The 15,207-nt window shown below is 39.9% G+C and overlaps 1 protein-coding gene across 1 annotated transcript; it reads left to right on the top strand.

The window, feature by feature from the left end:
* Positions 1 to 2,851: 2,851 nt before the first annotated feature.
* Positions 2,852 to 8,800, top strand: aqp3a (aquaporin 3a). The gene is made up of 6 exons (XM_008288710.1): positions 2,852 to 3,043; positions 6,350 to 6,476; positions 6,709 to 6,846; positions 6,980 to 7,095; positions 7,190 to 7,407; positions 7,530 to 8,800. The coding sequence occupies exons 1-6, from the start codon at positions 2,936 to 2,938 to the stop codon at positions 7,732 to 7,734; spliced, it is 912 nt and encodes a 303-aa protein (XP_008286932.1). The 5' UTR covers positions 2,852 to 2,935; the 3' UTR covers positions 7,735 to 8,800.
* The last annotated feature ends 6,407 nt before the right edge of the window (positions 8,801 to 15,207 follow it).

Raw genomic sequence — 15,207 nt, 5'->3', positions numbered from 1 at the left:
GAGTTTAGTGAAGCTGTTAACAACTCGTAAACATCTGAAATGTGACCCCAGCCACATGCTGCTTTTTGGAAGATGTCTGGAGTCAAAAAGGATGAAAACCACTGATCTTCAAAATGTGTTGGAGTTTGAAAGATTGTTATAATGTCCATTGTGTAAAATCTTCCAGAAAAGAAGCTGTCAGATAAGAGTGGTGGAGGAGAACGTGCAATATTTCAAATCAAATCAAAAGTGCTTTACAGCATTAAAAACATTATCAAAGAAAGAAAAAAAGAAAAAAAAGATTAGAAAACCCATCCCCCCCCCACCCTCCATGTACACACATATGGCTACACACACAAACGCACACACACTCTCATCACTGACTGTAGGGAGACATGGCATGGCACTGAGGCCCGTGGAAAACGCTACCAATTGGGGCCATCCACACCGGGAGGAGTCACAGACCATGACCACTGGCAGCACCAGCACTAGGACCCCCTGGACCCCGACAGACCAGCGGACCCCCCACACTGAGGTGAGGAGCCCCCCCAACCAGCCGGGCTGAAGGGACCCGCAGACAGCACCCCCAGCAGCAGACTGTGGAGGACCCCCCTAATGTAACACTGGAGTTAAAACCTAACAACTTTAAAATATAACAGCCATATGTAAGATAAAATGAAACTTAAAAGAGTAAAATACATAAGATAATAAATAAATAAATAAATGATAAGAACGTAAAGAATTTAAACAGTCAATTAAAAGCCTGATTAAAAAGGTACATCTTCAAAACTTTTTTCCTTTCTCACTGAAATGTAGTAGAGTGGAACTATAAAGGAACATAAAATGGTAACACCAAAGTAAAGTAAAAGAAAATATTTCAAAATTGTTCCTTAGTAGGGAGTTTGGGTTACTTTTCACTGTGCAAGCAACTTCCATGCAGTTTTGTTTTTATTGGACCTTTATTTAACACTTTAAGACAGATTAAGAACACAGCTCTTACTTTGAACTGTGGCCTGGGTTCCATCCAGGTCCTCAGTAAAATGCTTTATGTTCACCTGACTTGCTCTAACTTGGAACACATAAAAACCCTTTCACCCATAACATCCCTAAACATACATGGAGACAGCACACCCATTCTTCTAACAACCTGTCATCTTCTGTCCCTCCCATCTCCGTGAGGGCAGCACTAAAACACTTCCCTCCAGAAAGTTGCGCAACATTCATGACGCAGGTATTGTTGACGTCTGTGACTGGCATGACTCAGATCGCCTTGGGTTCCTTAAGTGATGAAACGTGTCACGTACATATAATTTGCTGAAATGTGGTTCTGGGCATGCGCTCGTTAAAATACAATCCGAATGCCACCGAAGTGGAAAATTTTGACAGAAGGGATACATTTATTCTGATGCAGAAATTAGTTTTTTAGGTAACAGTACGATGTGCTGTTTTAAATGCACATTGTTAAGTGCAGTAAGCAATCTATATGCACAAATTTGTTTAACAGTCTAATGTTCAGGTGATCCGAGTTAATGAAGTACTCGACTGTCGCAAGAAAGTAGGCATGGCCCGAAAACACAAAGGATAAAGCAATGGTACACTGATTCCCGCTGATACAGGACTTTTAAAAATGGATATGTTCTCACACCTCTATTGAAACCAGACAAAGCAGGTATAATGCGTGGTGATGAAGTTTCACATGAGGACAAAAGAACAGGTCAGAGAAAATGAGGTGAGCGACAGAAAGGGAAAAGAGAAGGATGTGTGTGAATGGGTGGGAATGATCCAGGGCCAGCTGCAAGCAGGTAAGCATTACAGTTATGTGTGCGTTTTATTGCTGCTTTTATGAGAATGAAAATGTGGCACATCAAAACTAAGGAAATGTTTAGAATGCTGTCGTTGCAGTCTTGAAGTCTCTACAATATATCTCAGATTACGTTCGTGCTCGTGCACAGGACAGGGGAAGCACACTGGCACCAGACACATGCAAACTATCTACATCTCAACTGTCTTTCTTCAAAATTGCAGCCTCCACCCTTCAATGGAATAGATTCATTACTGGAACGATAGGAAAGGAGATAAGCAGGCATCAGTGGGTTTTTAGGCATTGAGGTTCAAGAAGTAAATATTGACAGTGTCTTTTGTTTTTTTGTTTTGTTTTTACTCTTATTACTTTTTATCAATTCGAAAGCCTCCTGCGGACAAGTGTTGCGAATTAACACGTGCTAAAACACACAAACAATGCATCTGGTTTGTCCAATGCAATTGTGGTGTCCACATCAAATAAACAATAAATAAATAAATAAAAACAGCTAAACCTGGTTGAGCTTTGAACAGCATGCTAGAGGAAGATAATGCAATGGGACATTTTACCATGAATAACTTGTAATCAAATCTAAAAGTCAAGATATACATATTTCTAGACGCAGAAAAGATGCTTTTATCACACTTATTGTGAAGTGGGCCTTTCTAAATTCACCTCTGGGGTGCAAATATGAAGCACCATCAAACGACTACAAGTCAAACATATTCAATTTAAACTTCTAAAAATTATTAGAGATGGACTGTATTTGGCGAAGCTGTGGTTATCAATAGGCATGTATTGAGGACACTGAAGTATCGAGTTGCAGGTATGTAATGAATGAGGGCAGCAAAGGAGCTCATGTATAGCAAAGTAAAAGATCCGTGTGTGTGTGAGAGTGTGTGAGACGGAGAGAGAGAGAGAGAGAGTGAGGCTCAGTGAGAAAACCAGTCTGTGAATCACACAATGACGTGCAGGGAGGCGTGGTGCAGAGGGTGGGTCCAAACCCTAGGCTTTGGCACCAACCCAGTCCAAGCCCATGTTGCCTATATAAGAAGTTGCCCAGTTGTCCCAGCTTCACAGCAACTCAGGAAACCCCCATCTCTCCACCGTGTGTGTGTGTGTCTTCTCAGTCTCATCAGCCTCCAAGAAGAAAACATGGGTAGACAGAAGGTGTATTTGGACAAACTGGCCCGGTTCTTCCAGATCCGAAACCTGCTGCTCCGTCAGGCCCTTGCAGAGTGTCTTGGTACTTTCATCCTTGTGGTAAGTGTTTGTGTGTGTGCATGCATGGAACTCATGCATCATCTCATACTTTGATACTTCAAAATGTTCTGTATGCTGACAATAGATGAACTCTGCACCCTTTGAGTGTTTTCTTTTCTTGAAGTACCCTCATATTTAAAGTGTTGGAGTTCACTCAATAACTCTCCACACGACAGCATTTGAATTCTATCACTTTTGCATTGTCGTGTTTGAATAGTGATAAGTGATTGTGAAAGAAACTGCATGGAATTAATATGACAGACGTAGACTTCAAAGGGGGAAAAGGTCATTCGTTTTGTATTAGACAACATCAGTCCTCTCTAGATGTGTAAATGAAGGGTTACTTACAATGGCAAACTTGATACAGTCAGATAACAGGTTGTTCAGGAATGCTTGTGATGTGGACAAAACCATATTTGCAATCACACAATAATATTTGCAAGGAGTTGACATCCAGGATCCCGGAGCCAAGACCTTGTGATGCCCTTTCATCACAAGACAGGCCACTAAGTGTGTATTAGAGCAGGCATCATGATAACCCAACATCAGTCACGGAGCTGCACATTTGCTCTTTTAACCACCAGAAACCTCTTATTTTGGCACTCTTTAACAAAGACTGAGTGACAGAATGGTCATTCATCCAACCTTAGGTTAAAAAGAAGACAGAAGAAATATACACTTCTTTTTTTGTTCACCAAGTAACATGCATTCAGACCCCCCAAAAACGAACTTGTAGTTCAGTCGGTCAGACAGTATTGTTCTGTTTGAAGCCTCTTGGGGTTTTTCTTTTATTGGCACTTAGGATAAAATGCGGTTTTACAGTTAATACTTCAAATACGGGTACAACAGCCAGCTTAGTGGGCAACCTGAAGACTCCTGTAATGATTTAATGTTCACTTTGCAGCTTTGCAACAGAGACTCACTTCATCAATCACTCACAGATTTATGAAACTGCTCGTGAATGGAGCAGTTTACACTGCCTAAGTCTGAATTTCATGCAGCTTGCAGGTAATATATAAAAAAGCAAGTTGTATAAGCAGAGATCTGTGGTGGAAAATTACCTACACATGATAAGCCTAAAAATATTCACATATTGTTAAGCACAGGCAGTGACTACTGATTGGACTAAAAGGTGTGGTGTAGTTATTTAACAGATGACACATGTTGATGGCAGCACTGGTGAGTTTTGTTGCAGAACAATAGGTATCACATAGTGGACATATCTAACATAATTTTACGTCCGAGATGACAGATGTCTCACGCTGACTGCTAGAATTTTTCATTTACCATCTTCCCTCTCGAGATATAAACTTATACTTTTCATGTATACATTTTTAACTCGTGTAAAGCTTTAAAAAGTTCATTAGATAACATATTAGTGGATGGTAACTTGAAAGGATGGGTAATGTAGAGGGTGTGTGAAGGCGTGTGCGGGTGTGTTTCTGTATGTACTGACTGTTACATTCTTGGCAGATTATCTGTAGCTCCATGCTAGAATCATTAAAATTGATATTTCTGTGTTCAGTTCATGCAGCAGACATATTTAAAAAAAAAAATAATAATCATTTTTTGGCCACAGGCGGATTTCAATGTAGTGTGTTAGCTGCCTCAGCAACGAGTCTCAATCTGGTTTTGAAAACAGGACCTTGGAGATCACCTGTGGGCAGATAAAATCTCTGGCCATCCCTCTGTTACTGGTTTGGTAACCCCTCTAAAGGTGGACTACATTTTCCACTTCAAGCCAGTGTTCCAGTGTAGCTTTGATCCGTAGGGTAGCTGCAGGAGGGCCTCTGGGGCTCTTCATCCCAAATTTGAAAAGATCACACAGGTAGTGATTTAGAAACTGGTTCCAGGCCAGCCAGCAGACTTTTTTGCCTTCAGCTCCCAGACAATAGCCAAATGTGTGTTTCAGTAGGCTGACTGCTATAGGGGTTTTTTTATAACCTCCCCGACTGTGCTAAAAGTTAGGATTAGCTGCATGGAAGCATGACCAAGCTGAATCAGCCAATTGAATGTTGGCTGCTGGAGTGCAGTTTGCTAACTGCAACAGTATGACAGCAAAATAGCAAGCTGTGAAAATCCATCAACATTGAACATGCAGTCACTGGAGCACCTCAGAGTTAGGAGGACTACTCATAGCTCCCACTTTCAGTGCAATTTAAATGAGACCTTTCTGGTGGAATGTAATCTAAGTAAGGAAGTTGGCACTTGGAAGCTAATGGCCCATCGTGGGTAATCCAATGCCTCTGACATTAAGAAAAAAACTCTGCAAAAGTCCTGAGTTTTAGCATTTTTATTTCTTCATTTTTATCGTGGCGTAGCATCAAGAAGGCGTTCATCCTCGCTCCACAAACAGAACAGCTAAGCACAATCCCAACATGGGGCTGATCCGTGCACAATTTTTCCAGTAATGGCTGGTCTCATCATGGGTGGAAAAGAATTTAGACTGAGCCCAGCGCTGATGACCAGCCCTCAGGCGCCAGTCCCTCTGAGTGTGGTTCCCTCCGGCTAACCTCAACATCTGAGTCGTGTGGTCTGACTGAAAAGCATCCTCATCAGGGGTCTTAGAGCACAGCGTGGACCACACATACTTCTTTTACTAAGCACATGTAAAGAGCACATAAGGATATGCACACACACACACAGGCACATAATCACAATGTATGCCCAACACCTGCTAGGCAGTACTGTTGCGGAAGACAACCCATTCTGTAAGCCCTTCTTTTTTGTCGAAAAACCCACATTTTCTCATTTTGTGTCATTCAAAGTGGAAACTGGAGATTGATTGTTTTTTTTTCCCCTTTTTAGATAAATCAGTCAGGAAGTAGCGGCAACAGTTCCCTGTCCAATCAAGGTCAACATAGCGACCTTTCTGTACATACAGGATTCTGTGCTCCTGTGTGCCATTTTGAACACAATAGAGCTCATTTAATTCTGAGTAGAGCTCATTCAGTAGGTTTTTGTTTCACTGGTTTCACTGATAATGATCACATTGCCTTTTTTGACCCCTTAGCTTGTCCTTCATCAGCCAACAAAGCATTAAATCGCAGTGTTTATGTTTTGTCTTCTTTTACGCCACTGAGATAGTGAATACAGTTGGTTTGTGGTATGCAAACATTTATAGCAGCTTTGACAGCTTACATTAGTTGAATTTAGCTGGGACCATATGAAGAAAAATGTATTTTAAAATCACGCATAAATTTGTCATTACTTGTTGTCTTTCAAACAGGAACAACTGAAGAGCTTTTGTGTGCACATAAAGTTATTGGGACCTAGTCTAAACTTGCTTTTTAATTCTCTCTGCAGATGTTTGGCTGTGGTGCTGTGGCTCAGCTGGTATTGAGTTCAGGTTCCCATGGCATGTTCCTCACTGTCAACTTTGCCTTTGGCTTTGCAGCCACCCTAGGCATCCTGGTCTGTGGCCAGGTGTCAGGTAAACAAACTCATTTATTGGCACTTCTTTTATTTTCAGTATGGGGCAATATGTTTTGAGTGTTACATTTGTCAGATTTAATTTGCAGTACAACATTTCATTGTGCTTTGTACCATATGTTGATATATGTTTAAATCTCTTTAGGGCATTTTTGGTTTTAGGTAAAGTTGTGACCCTGCATGTTTATTGTCTACTATACATACTCACATACTGTCAACATGCACATTTGCAGGTGGCCATTTGAACCCCGCGGTGACCTTTGCCCTGTGCCTGCTTGGAAGAGAGCGCTGGAGGAAGTTCCCCATGTACTTCCTCTTCCAGACCATTGGTGCTTTTTTCGGTGCTGCTGTGATTTTCGGCATGTACTACGGTAAGTCATGACGGCCAGCAAAAAGTCCAAATTTCTTGCCACAACCACAGACAAACAGATTTATGTTTTAGCTTCCATAAAGTCTATCACACTAATCTAAACAAAAACCTATATCTTGTTTGTATCCCTTCAGATGCCTTGTGGGACCATCCTGGATGTTTCAATGTGACTGGACCTACTGCCACAGCTGGCATCTTTGCTACCTACCCCGGAAAGCATCTCACGCTTGTCAACGGCTTCTTTGATCAGGTACTTTTTTGATATGTGAACAGCTGTCATACACAAAATTACAACTTTTACAAGTACATAAATCATAACTTACATGTACCTCTCTCCAACACAGATTATTGGCACAGCAGCCCTGATTGTTTGTATTCTGGCTATTGTGGACCCATACAACAACCCCATCCCTCAAGGCCTGGAGGCCTTCACTGTGGGATTTGTGGTTCTGGTCATTGGATTGTCAATGGGCTTTAACTCTGGCTATGCTGTCAATCCTGCCAGAGACCTCGGACCACGTCTTTTCACCGCCATGGCCGGGTGGGGTGTTGAAGTTTTCACGTAAGTGCACAGATGTCAAGCGTTTTTCCCATCGTTTGTCTCAATGCAAATTTTTCTCACAGCGCTCTTGCACTGCTCTTTATTTGTGGATCCACATTCACTCTCTTTCTGTCACTCCACAGGGTTAGAAATGGATGGTTCCTCGTGCCTATTTTTGCCCCCTTCCTTGGCACCATCATCGGCGTGATGATCTACCAGTTGATGGTTGGCTTCCACGTGGAGGGAGAAGTACGAGACCAGAAAGAGGGCACAGAGCAGGAGAATGTCCGACTGACCAACGTCCACTCCAACGACAACTCAAAAGAGGCCACCAAAGAAATGCACTGAGTGCGTCAGAGATATGCAGCTAGTCACTCTAAAACATGCACTTGTAAATACTGTCACACCAGCGTTTTTTTTCCCTCTAGCCACAACTATGTTTTTCAAATCATCTTCTGTTGGGATACCTCCCAAGATAGTTGTGTGTTTGTGAAATCAGGCCACGTTCTTTATATCATCATGTGATTGTATTATACTGTAGAGGAATGATTGTGTATGAGTAGAAACACAACTTCAGAAACACAGAATTACATTAATTCTTTTAAGAGATGAACATTTGGATCTTAGTGTCTATAGCACTCTAGAGTTAACAGTATTGTATGCGTCATACCAGTATAGTTTTATGTAGCCTTTTTTATTTTATATAGAGTTTTACATACTTTATAAACAGTAGGTGTATTTAGACAGATGTACTTTTTCCCACAAAGTTTCTATGCATTTTCTCAGTCCAGATCCTTTCAATGTTAATATCTCAATTCAGGGAAATTGTCAGGAAATTGGGAAATTAAAATTTCAAACTTTAACTTAAATGTTTAAATATCTGTCATATAGTACATATCTGTTTAACAAGAATATGGTGCATTTTACTTTCTGTACACAACAGCAAGTGACATAATCCTGTGTAGACTACATCAACTGTTGTGTCTAGAGCTGACAGACAGTGGTTAGTTTATAACCTTCCCACAACATTCTCCACTTTACCGCTGCTGTCTCGGATCAGTTGTACTAAAACTGCTGTCTTTTTATAGACGGTCACAACTCTTGGAAAAATGTTTTAACCAATAATTCCAAATGGATCATTTACCCACTCTATGAACTAAATCAGAGGCTATTATATCCTTCTTGTTTAATGCTTGAAATTTGTGCTAAACCACAATTAACTTCTTCTATGTACAGAACCATATTAACTATTAATCCTATGTTCATGTATACCTGTTGATGTGTTTGTGTCCACGGTTGGGTGTGAGACTGGACAGTGAGTGTTTGTGTTTTGTATGTAGGTTGAGAGGAAATGCTTTTGTACCGATACAATAAAGTTCTGTTTTTTATTGTTGCATGAATGCGGCTCATGTTACTCTCTTGTCACAGTTTTTTTTTTCTTGTTTGTCACAAATGCTTCTCATTTCTGGAGGAGATTGTAATCATATTACAAAAAAGCAACTGGGCATACTAGTGAGTTAACAGTCTACATAACACTTGTTTACAGAAGAACAGCTTCCTGTTTGTGGTGGGACAGAAATGGGTCAGATCGAGTAGGTTGTGCAAACTCGCTTCTCAGCAGACTGAATGAATGTTTTGAAGTCTTCGAAGTTATTTATTTTAAAAGAAAAGAGGGCACAACATTGGTAAATGGAAGCATTGTGTTTCTTTTACAAGATAATTAGAAGAAATGAAACAACAAGGGAACTTGGAACCAAGGCTTCAGTCAGGGGTAGAGAAAATGTGAGAAATACAACACCACATAGCACAAAGTTTGTTTAAGATAAACTCCAGATTGGGTCAGGAAAAAGCAAAAATGTTTGCAATAGCAGCTCATTTTTAAAAAAGTAATTATAATCTGTTGTGTCTGTTTTGTGATTCTCAATGATTAGGATTCTACCAAAGGTCAAAAGTTGAGAACTAAGCAAACAACAAGACCGAGATCTCTCCATTCAGTCAGCTGCGCTCTTTAATAATGATTTTATGTTTCCAAAAGGAGACTTGCTCCATCATTATGCTGTGAGCAACAGTATTTTAGACTGCTATTTCCAGACTACGCTTTATTTCCGAGCATACCTCAGTATCCACAGACCAGAACTGGGCCACTGTCCTTCAGCACATAAATCATATCCAATCTGTCCTGCTTGTCCAGGCCAAACACTCATTCTTGCCTACATGTCGTTTATCAACAGAATATGGAGACATGTGCTAGTGGTTGGTCTGCGTCCAATGCTTTATATGCCTACTCATGGTCAACTTTTGACTTGAGAATTTCAGGAGAATCATACAAAGGGCTGATGTGTTCTTGAAGCGTTTGTGTTCAGGCCAGCCAGTATGAATCACTGGTTTTACATAATAGTTTCTAACAGGTCGGAGCAGGTCACCCTCCATGTCTGGACTAGAATACTGGCAAGAATCTCACACACATGGCCATGCAGTCCAAATATACCAGTTTGGAGTGTTTTTTGGTTAGATGGAAAGCACTTAGTATATTATACTGAGTGAATATGACAAATTTAGTGTTACTATAAAGAGCGTTTTCCTTTAAAATTACTTTAGTAACTGTAAAGTGCATTTGAAAGGACGAGAGTAAAACCCACACACTTTTCACACATTATAGTGTATAACCTGGTCTTTATCAGAGACAAAACATATTTTACTGTTGTTATTACCACAGGAGATACTGATAAACATGTATAGGTACCCCTAATACTTTCCAGGGTTTCCTGTCTGTCACACTGATTGATATTATAAATTTAATAAATTGAGGACACCGAATTGAACACAATGTTTTTTAAGTAGCTATAGTCAATATGTTTATAATCACAATGGATCACATCACTCCCTGTATGTGAAGGTGGTCATTCAAACAGATATCAGCAGCAGCATTGGCCAACAAAGGCTTTAAAATGAAATATTTACATTAGATCAAAATGAACACTGACAGGTAGGTAATGCTTGTCAGGCTAAAGGTTTACAGTTTTGTTTAAAAAGGTTACATAAAATTAAATATGGTATGTTTTACATGTAAATTGAGGTAGTTTCCTTATTTTGCATCGTGAATATGTACATTTGTAAAGGATGGAGGTTAGTGTTTGCCCCTGCCAGTGGGTCCTGATGATACCAGTAGGCTTAACCATTTATGGGGCAAGTGACCATATTTGGTAACTTCCTTGGACGTTCAATATGTCCACACTGTGCCTCTCCTTGAGGTTGAAGAAACATGAGCGCTTTGATTTAGTTTTTATATTAGTGCCAATATCATTACCTTACAAAAAATGTCGCTAAACAAATGTTCCAGGCACTTTATAAACGCTTTGTTACTGGTTTGCATTTGACTCCACTTTGATTTATTTTTTGAGATTATTGCCACAAATACCACTACCCCAAGAAAAATGTCACTGAATTAACTTGCCAAGCACTTTATAAATACTTTGTTACTGGTTGTATCATTACCTCAAACTAAAATGTTTCTAAATTAATGTTTTTTGCAGTTTGTTACTTTTTCTTTTATTTAATATAAGTTCCCTCTTTTTTTCTTTATTCTTTTTTTTACCGTAGACGCGCAATTACCATATACGATAACTTTTTTCATCATGATTTGCAAAATTTGTTTTTGTTTAAGTCACAAAAGTTTAAAAAAAGATCTTGAAAAAGCCTTCAATACCACCCTAGGGTTGGATTTCATCTTCCAAGTATTTCAAGGAGTGCCCTATAAAGGGCTAATCATAAATTAACTCTATTTGAGGAGAGACTTGATGTTCTTAGCAATTAGGTATAACGAGCAAAATGGATACATTGGCATCAACATCAGCAGCCATTCTAAATGAGATGGAAAAATAGGCATGACCAAACATATTGTGTATCTCTAAGTTTTTACCATTGGTTGGCAATTGTTTTAAATTGTTTTCAGGAGAACACTCTTAAAACAGACTGTACTCAACCTGCTGAAAACTAAATGGCAGACAGCCAAAGATATAAACTAGTGGGTGAACATCGTGGAACACTTAGCAGCTCGAGAGCCTGATAATTCCCTCAGGAGAAGGTGGAGACCAAAAACAGAGCAAGTTGTTGTTGGTAGGTATGCTTTTGACCTCAGTTAAGTTTATATCCTACTTTAATTCTTTATGCTAAGCTAAGCTAATCAACACAGGCAATGAAATAAAAGTTTGTGCAAGGTGACTGCAGTGCAGCTGTAAACACATTGCAATGACATGAGCAAGGCCTAATAGCTTCCTCGAATGAAGGAAATTCGTGTAAAGCGATCTAGATACGCTCTTGAAGATTGTTGGCAGTAATGCAAGATATAGACAATCTGCAGTTAATTGACTAAAACATGTAAAACCACTAGTATGGTCGTTTAAAGAGCTGATTCAAACAGCACTCACCAGCGTTATGGCTGTCAACATGTGTTTTCTATCATGAGCTGTCTTGCGAGGTACAGTTCACTGCCTGAGGCTCTAGCGGAATTCTACCATTAGGTCAGATTTATGTATTATTGTTTCGGCAAATTTTCACCCATTATGTTCTTAAATCATCACAGCATTGTACTGCATAAGATGGCAGGTCTGTCTGAATCACGGGCATTTATTATGTCTGCTGTACGGACCAAAATACTTGTTAAATCTCTGTTGACATCATTTGCTATGTGGCCGAAAAGATGCAAAGACAAGCCGACCAGGTGTCTCCAGGAAAAAACACAAAAGAAAATGCTGCTTGTTTCAGCAAGTCCTCGACTTTATGAGGAAAACAAAGATGTGAAAGTTTATACTAAGCCCAGAGGTGAGGCACATAAGCTTCTAACAACATCTTGTAGCAGGGGGCATGTCTGGACCCCATGAAGGACTGGTATAAAAAAACAAAAAAGAAATACCCCTTCTTCCCGAAACAGAAGGCTTTCATGCTAAAACGATATAATACCTTCAATATAGCATCTCACATACCAAGTATATTCGTTTTTACAGGAGTTGGTGCTCAGTATACCTGTAAAATCTCCATTTCATCCCCTAGGCCAGGCTGCTCATGCCAGAGTCTCATCAAAGCATTTGCACCTGGCCAGATTTCAGCATTGTATAACGTACTTTTAGAGGAAAAACAAGTTGATGGATATGCGGATAAACACCAGCATTCTTTATTTAACATTATGGTGTCAGAAAGAAAGAAAGAAAAAGTAAGAAAGAAAGAAAGGTGGCAGACAAAGAGGTGAATTGGCCTGGTAAGTTCAAACAACTTTCACCTCATGTTTTACAGAGCAATAAAATGCTTCTCACACAACTATATGTACAGACTGGGAGGCTAATGGCCTGTGTTGTTATACATAGTACCAAACACTTAGGGGAAGAGTGGGTACCATGTGCAGGCCATGTGTGATAACACAGTATTTACTTTGAAGCTCCAGTGAATCCAAATAAGAGACAGCTACCTCAACAACCTCAATAACTTTGGAGGAATTTGATGATTCCCATCCAGTTACAATAATTCTTAATAATGTTCACACAGTAGTTCTAACGGGCAAATTTACACGAGCAAAGCCATAACCTGTGGTGCACCGAATGCAATTTCCAACAGCAACACGATACACACAAGCACGTCATTGTGAAACACATGTTAAATATGTAAACATCTTCTGATCATGTTGCTGAGCCATTCACGCTGTCTGCTCCACGTACACAGCGAGCGTAACAAACGGATCCATGCCGTGCAGTAGCTGGGTCTGGATGAGAAAATAAGACGGAGAATGTAACAAGTCAGATCCTTGACAGTTAACACACCACACACAAGCAGAAAAAAATATAACACTCAACATGCATCAATAGCCTCATCAATTAAGTTTGTGCAGCATTGTTATTTGCTAGTAAAGCAATGTATCAAAATGAACCCGGCATTTAATCTGAGGTATGCTGATCCACTCAGATTAGCCAGATCTCAATATTATGCCTTTAACTTTAATCATTCTTGAAAACATTCTACATGGCTAACCAAAATAAGGCTGGACAGGCATTTCAAACCCCAAGAAATCCTGAAAATTGTGACCGCATTTCAGTCTTTCAAATGTGGCAGGGAGGAATGCATTCTTCAACTGCTTTTAGGTTTAATTGGGTCTCTAAAAACGCGTGAATTATTGCATTCCAGACTACCAAAAAAAATGAAAAAGGAATAAAACAAACTTGGCCACAGTTAGATGTAATTTTCACCAAGAAAAAGAAATTAAGTCTGCTCAGTAATGTGCAAATGTTCAATATTTGCCTGCAACTTTAAACAACTAACCCTTTGTGAGAACACAAAGTTGATGTAGTTGGGTTTTTTTCACAGTTGAGTGCAGAGAAGTGATCGGCAAAAGAATTGTTAGTCACACATCCACAGTTTAACAGTTTTTGCCATGACGGTCATGAACACAGACTTAACAAAAACATGTGCAAAATGTTAGCATGTTTCTTTCTGGAAATGAAACTGAAGGGTGGCCATCGTGTATTACTGAGAAGGAAATGGAGGATGTTCATAAATCTGGAGTCTTTAGATCACATCTGGTTAGTGTTGCTTCTCCTCCTTCCTTCTACTCTTCTCCTGCTTTTCATCCCAGCTTCAAATACTAGAAGGCCGTCGAGACCACTTCACAGTCGAGTTAGATTTCTTGCTGTTTCGTGCTGGCTGGTGGCTATTTATACGATCTACCTCTCTGCAAGGTCGTGCGAAGGTCAAAGTAGCCTCATGAGTTTTTCTTCACCCCTCTCTCATATGGCATAATCGTGACGAAGGGATGAGAAGGAATGCGACTGAGGTTATTTTGTGGTCTTCGGTCTCTCTAAGAAACTATTGTTTACCCAACAGTACACAGGCGATTGCGCACTTTTCTCAGGTATGACACATTTCACCAAACGAAAAACACAGCAGGTACAGCCACGTCCGTGATCATTTGCATGCTGACACAAATTTCGTAATTTGTTCATCGCCACAGTGGATTTGAAAGGAAGCAGTCAAGCAAAATTGATTGTATAAGTAGTTTGAAAGCCTTCTAGTTTTTCACTGTTGATCCCACTGTCTTATATTGGTAGTCTTTGGGTGGTGTGCTGTTTTAAATTCTTTTTTTGTGGCAGGTTTATTTCATGATAATGTTTATTTTTAAAAAACAACAAAGCTGCATTCTGTCCTAAAGGTGTAAGCTACTTGGGAAATAACCCTATAAAAGGCAGGAACAAGTAGAAACATCAACTATATAAACTCAGAGAGGTTGGCAAATGAACTGATCTGAGGAGTCTATTGACGAGAGGCTGTGAAACTGAATATGTGATCTGCCAGGTACTCAGAGTGCTGAGTCAGTTCTCTCACACACCCCTTATTCACACAGGTGTCACTCCCACCCTCCTCTGTCTTAACAGCAAAGAGACACGTTGGTGCACATACAGTGTAACCTGTATTAGGACATTAGAGCAACACACTGGATCTGACGTGACACAGTGACAACCTGGTCAAAGTGCTGACTTTTACTTAAGGTGTGTACATGATCCATACTGGATGAGTGCTGTATAGGGTCATGATTTTGACACTATTCATCCCATGTGTATGTAAAAAAAATAATATAGTATTGTTATATTTAAGATCCAATGTGCTGGAGTAAAGAGTAGAGGCGTGTCACTTCCCAAATACAGACTGTGTGTGGCAGCGCTACTACAACCAGCAAATAAAAAAGTAAGTGAAGCATGGGTTACACTCAGATTTAAGGCCAAACACAAATATTAAATAAGCTTCCTCTGCCCAAAAAAAGAAAGAAAGGAAATAACATGC

The sequence above is a fragment of the Stegastes partitus genome, unplaced genomic scaffold (genome assembly GCF_000690725.1).
Source record: "Stegastes partitus isolate 25-593 unplaced genomic scaffold, Stegastes_partitus-1.0.2 Scaffold13, whole genome shotgun sequence".
Lineage (NCBI taxonomy): Eukaryota > Metazoa > Chordata > Actinopteri > Pomacentridae > Stegastes > Stegastes partitus.
This window is presented reverse-complemented; position numbering and strand designations above follow the sequence as displayed.